The sequence below is a fragment of the Pyxicephalus adspersus genome, chromosome 8 (genome assembly GCF_032062135.1).
Source record: "Pyxicephalus adspersus chromosome 8, UCB_Pads_2.0, whole genome shotgun sequence".
NCBI classification, from domain to species: domain Eukaryota; kingdom Metazoa; phylum Chordata; class Amphibia; order Anura; family Pyxicephalidae; genus Pyxicephalus; species Pyxicephalus adspersus.
The window spans coordinates 44728428-44734247 of NC_092865.1; the positions used below are offsets into that span (position 1 = coordinate 44728428).

General features: G+C 40.7%; 1 protein-coding gene across 1 annotated transcript in view; it reads left to right on the forward strand.

Moving 5' to 3' along the window:
- Nucleotides 1-5254, forward strand: part of GNAT1 (G protein subunit alpha transducin 1) — a 10529-nt gene extending 5275 nt beyond the window's left edge. Inside the window, exons 4-9 of the mRNA XM_072420333.1 lie at nt 663-820; nt 1849-1977; nt 2232-2361; nt 2874-3027; nt 3379-3573; nt 4389-5254. Of these exons, the coding sequence (XP_072276434.1) occupies nt 663-820; nt 1849-1977; nt 2232-2361; nt 2874-3027; nt 3379-3569 (762 nt within the window). The 3' untranslated portion in view covers nt 3570-3573; nt 4389-5254. The remainder of the gene's footprint in view (nt 1-662; nt 821-1848; nt 1978-2231; nt 2362-2873; nt 3028-3378; nt 3574-4388) is intronic.
- The last annotated feature ends 566 nt before the right edge of the window (nt 5255-5820 follow it).

Consider the following 5820-nt stretch of genomic DNA (forward strand, 5'->3'; position numbering starts at 1 on the left):
ATAATAGATTGTAGAGGAGAGAGTCGGGTTAGTGGAATACCAGAGAAAAGGATGTTACAGTAGTCCAGACGGGAGATGATAAGAGCATGTACAAGGAGTTTGGTGGTCTCAGGGGACAGGTAGGGGCAGATTTTGGAGATGTTGCGTAGGTGAAATAAATCACATGATTGCTAGAATGTGGCAGCTCGTCATTGCCCAATGAGGCCCCCAAAAAGTTACACTTAAAGAAAAAAATGAGTTACACAATTTTATGTAATTGGTTGCAATATACATTTTATTTGTCGCAACCCCAAAGGGTCTTGTCAAGGGTTGACAGCCGACGCGTTTCGGAGCTCATACACAATTCTACTTCATCAGGGCTCAGTATTATTGTGTGACCAAAATCTAGATGGAAGGACATTCCTGAGTTTGCATGTCATGTGTACCCTTGGGGTGACTCTACAGACTTTGTATATCCTTCCATTCTGTAATGGCTATGGCTGAGCTTCTTTCATTAGTCTCCCAGTACAGGCGATGGTAGAAGGAGTCACATTCTGATTTCTATAGCCGGTGTCACATTCTGTATATGATTATATAATCACTTTATCCAGCTTTATTCCAAGCCATTATAAGATAAGATGTAAATTTATATCTCTCTTTTGATGACCCTTCTTCCCTTCCAGGACGATTCCCGTAAGCTATTGCACCTGGCAGACACCATTGATGAGGGCACCATGCCCAAGGAGATGGCAGATATCATCGGGCGCCTGTGGAAAGACACGGGCATTCAGGCTTGCTTTGATCGTGCATCTGAATATCAGCTCAACGACTCAGCAGGATAGTAAGAAACTCTTACATTCTATTCTAATATATATTAGGAGGGTGTCAGTCTGTCTGTCTGCGACCCTAGTGTTAGAGGTTTTCCCTTACGTCCTGTCCCAGTGCCACTGGTCACCAAAACAAGAAATTCAGTGGATGGTTTTGGATGGCCAAGGAAACAAACCTCAGTCAAATTTTTATATCTGTCTGTGTCCCCATTGGGGAAATTTGCATCACTTCTTATATAGCTACAGAAACATGGAATGCAGTAACATTAACCTGCAGCTTCTTCCTTCCACTGCTGTAAAGGAGATTCATTGTGTCCCAACAGCATCCCTAGGGATCTATTAATAAAATATTCCCTTGAGAATTCGCTGTAGATTCGTTCAAAATTTTCATTTATATAGATAGCATCTATTTGACACCTGTGCACTTTTGAGATTGGCCACTAGGTGGCAGAAAGATTTATTATTTTATTAGGATTTGAAATGGGAAGTGTAGAGAGATTCGACCATATGTCAGCGAAATTCAGATGAATTGACGGGGGATAATTTATAAATAGAGCCCATAGCTTGTTATAGTAAAGGGGGGGCGGGGGATTTTATTATCATTTATGTTATATACATTTTGATCACTTTCATTATAGCTGGCAGATATAAAACCCACAAATCATTCCAGATCTGTATTCATTCATAACATTTGGTAATGCATTTTTTTTTGTAAGCAGCAGAAGTACCAAAATCTGATAGAAGCCTCTTACAGTCCCCCAACAATGTTCAGAATGAAAAAAAGAAAAGCCTCACAAAGTGTCAATCAGCTGTAATGCAGAGCTCATTTGTTAGCAAGGGATATGCCAATAGGAGGGACACAGGGTCTTCAGAGTCTCAAAACTGAGCATTACAAATTTGGAGTGGACCCCCTATTAAGCCCAATCACCCAGCAATGCTCGGCTTGGTCACATGACTTCCAAATATCAGTTACAGTATCACATGGTACAGTTACAGAGCCCAGATGGTGCAGCTCACCTGTGACTATTTTATTGTCTTCCAGTTACCTGAATGACCTGGAGAGACTGGTGACCCCGGGGTATGTACCCACCGAACAGGATGTGCTCAGGTCCAGAGTGAAGACCACCGGTATTATCGAGACACAATTTGGCTTTAAAGATCTCAACTTCAGGTAAAACATCTAGTGATGTGAAGTCTGATATTGTTACCCGAGTCATTGACTGAAGGGCAGCATGTGACACCTGGAAAGAATCCCTAATGCCACAGTAACCTGATATAGAAATACAATCGGATTATTTATTCTGAGGTTAATCTAGTTCAAAATCCAAAATACACATCAGGTTTAATCCCCCAAAACCAAAACTGTCCCCAGACATTATCTGACAAGCATGCTGTTAGTGTTAATGGCATCTTCTCTTGTTGTAGAATGTTTGATGTGGGAGGTCAGAGATCCGAGCGTAAAAAGTGGATCCATTGCTTCGAAGGTGTCACCTGCATCATCTTCATTGCTGCATTGAGCGCCTACGATATGGTCCTGGTGGAGGACGATGAAGTGGTGAGTGATACAACAAAATGTGGAATAATATAGGGTGACATCTGATGGTCTTGTAGGATGGTGCCAAATGAATGTACCTCAAAGCAGAAAAGTTTTTAAGGTTGGTGAGTGTGGGGTACATTTTATGGATATAGGTAGATGAGCTCCTGCGGGACCAGTTATGGTATTGATTCTCACTACAAATGGACCTGGTTTTTGGTCTGTATGGAGAGCCCTTTACAAAGAGACTTCATGCTAAAGATCAAAACACAATTTATTCCCACTGGTCCTGCCCACCCTTCTTCAGGGCAGCGTAATGGTGCATAAACCTTCATATACACATGTATACATTCTTTGTTTGTAGATTTTTCTTTCATCTTTTGTTTATTTTGTCATGGGAACTCACCATATGTGTGACTTTCATATCTAAACGGATTAATCAACCCCAAGGTTTCCCGACTCTCTGTGCTCCCCACCATACAGCTAAATAAGGGGGTTCACTAGTTCTAAGATCTTTGTGTTTCTCTCTGCAGAACCGAATGCATGAAAGTCTTCACCTTTTCAACAGTATCTGCAACCATCGTTACTTTGCTTCGACCTCCATCGTACTTTTCCTCAACAAGAAGGATGTCTTCACAGAGAAAATCAAGAAGGCTCACCTTAGCATCTGCTTCCCAGACTATGACGGTAAGATCGGGACATGCTGGGAGAATAAATGATCATTTCTAACCCCCTTAATACTATGGTCTTCATGATGGGGGTATTAATACGGCATAAATTTTGCTGAAATATTTTGTGCTAAAAGATAAACCTTCACCCATCTCAGAGACTTAGGAGGTGCCCCTACCTGTGGGTTGGAGTTTTGTACATTTTCTATATATATGCTCCATAAGCATCTATTGCACTAAAACAAATTCTAAACTTCACCAGCACAGTGACCCCATTGGTATCCATTGTACATTTCTAGTGTATGGCCATATGGTTACCATACGACATTGGAGAGCCTGGTCATGTGACTTTTCTGACTTCTTTCTGCAGGTCCCAACACATATGAGGACGCTGGAAATTACATCAAGACACAGTTTCTGGAACTGAACATGCAACGAGATGTAAAGGAAATCTACAGTCACATGACCTGCGCCACTGACACTGAAAACGTCAAGTTTGTGTTTGACGCGGTCACAGACATTATTATCAAAGAAAACCTAAAGGATTGCGGTCTGTTTTAAGCAGGTATTGAGCATCCAATGTGTGTGTGGTCAGTCACTGGGGAATAAGGGGATGTAGACATAGAAACCTCATAGTTTAGGCGCTCGATTCTTATGTAGGATGGTCGTGTGACTATCAAGTGACCAAAAGTGATAAAATGGTTCATTGTCTGATCATTACTACCCCAGATGAACCTCGGTCTGCAGGGTCCTTGTTGAGGATTTATGTTCACCAGAACACAATGATTGGATAGGGTGAGGTCTTATAATCGGCCCCACAGATCTCTGTTGGACAGTTATGGTTGTTTCCTCTCCTGATATTCAGTTCTGTAATCTGTGAAATAATATCTTTAATGGCCAGAGATGACGTTGAGGTTCAGGAAAAACCAGAAGCAACAGACCAATACAGAGCATGAAGAATTGTATTGCATTATAAAACATTAAAAAAAAGACAAACAGACACGTTTCGAGGGTTGTAAGAGGCCTCCTTCATCAGGATTCAAAAAAACTTATATACTTAGGATTTGATCTCTAACTCTTGCATTTAATCCAAAGCATCCCCTAGAAGGTAACCCAAACCCTTTGTATAGTGTATTTCATTTTTGCCTTATCTATACTATCTGCCTCCATATTACAAAGTAAAGTCAGTGAAGGAGCTGCATAGGTGCCCTGCACTGTGTTGAAGCATTGCAGCTACTGAGGAGCTCCAACTTATCTTTCCAATGTAGGATGTCAGCATTTCCCAATAGTTTGAGGAAGTACAGGAGCATTTAGTTCCATTTCCTTGACTGATTTCTGTATCCCATCTCTGACTTTCTATTCTTTTTAATTCCCAAACAGATCTCCAACGAATTTTTACCGTGGGTATGACCCACAAATTTCACATGCCCTTCCAACCCGATCAGCCTCTCAGCTCTGGAGCGCCGTGCCCTCCCAATCAGAAGACCGAGGAAAGACACATTAATAACTGATCATACACAACAATCAGGGGGTGCAGATTATAAACCCCCAGTGGCCCCCAATACCATTCATATCTCCCCCCATTACAGCTTGTATTCCTTTGCAAGTAATTAGTTTACTAGGAAAGTGTTGATCCATTACTACAAACTGCACAGACTCTAGAAGTTTGTTCTTTGATTGTAAATTATCTTTGATACATTTAGCAAGAAGAAAACAATAAGAATGACACGATGCTCAGTGGACAGAAAATGACCATTGGTGACAGACAGATGGAGAACGGACGACTTCCCTGATCCGGAAGTTAAAGGGGCACCTCATAGTGGGAGCTGCCAGTCTGTTTATAATAATGCACATTATCAGGCTGGAAAACACCTAAAGATGTGACCTTCTAACATGGAGAACACAGGAGATTCAGTGCTTTACGTCACCCCAGTTATTTTACTGACCCATGGTCTATCGCTCCATAGTTCTCAGCACTTTACTCCATCTTTATTGCAATTTCTGCGCTGAAGACAAAGCATTTAGATTGTTCCCACTTCCTAAACCATGCAAAGATTCCAGATCTGGTAGAAGGTTTAGCACCTTGCTCCTTTAGAGTTCTGTCCTATATGAATTTATTTTTGTAAGTAAAATGACTTAAAGTTACTTTGTCCCAATGCAGGGTCCACAGTCAATTGTACAGTTAGACTGTAGCTGCTCTGTACCCGGCTTATCTTACAATAAATGCCATTGTTAGGCAGAATGAAGTCACTGATTTATGTTTTCTTATTGACTGAAGCCATCAAAGTCTATGTAATGAATGTAAGATATATTTATTATATTTGCTGTCTGGATGCATTGTATAGACTTCATGGAGTTTATTATTATGCACTTCCATTTCATTGTGAATGTTTGTCCTGTGGTTCACTGAATGGACCTATCAGAAAAAAACAATTATGGATTTTCTGTATCCTGGTAGATGTTACATGACTTTCACAGCTACAGAAATTATCCTAATGCTACAAATTTTCAAAGCTGCCTCTATGCTGAATTTATAAATAGTAGTTAAAATTAATAAGGTTGCCAAAAATGGAAAAGGTATCTACATAATGGTAGTATATGGGATTTCCTCAGATGGCATTGTACGGACTAACGTGTCACCCAGCGCTCACAAAAGCTGCAAATTGTCTGAAATCTGAAGGAAACAAATCCTGAGCACTGTGTAATGACACGCAATGGCTGTACTCACAATTTCCACTAGGTGGCAGAAGAAAATGTACACAAAATTTACAGGCAGAACATTTAAATTCAGCACAAGGTTGTGTTCACTGAG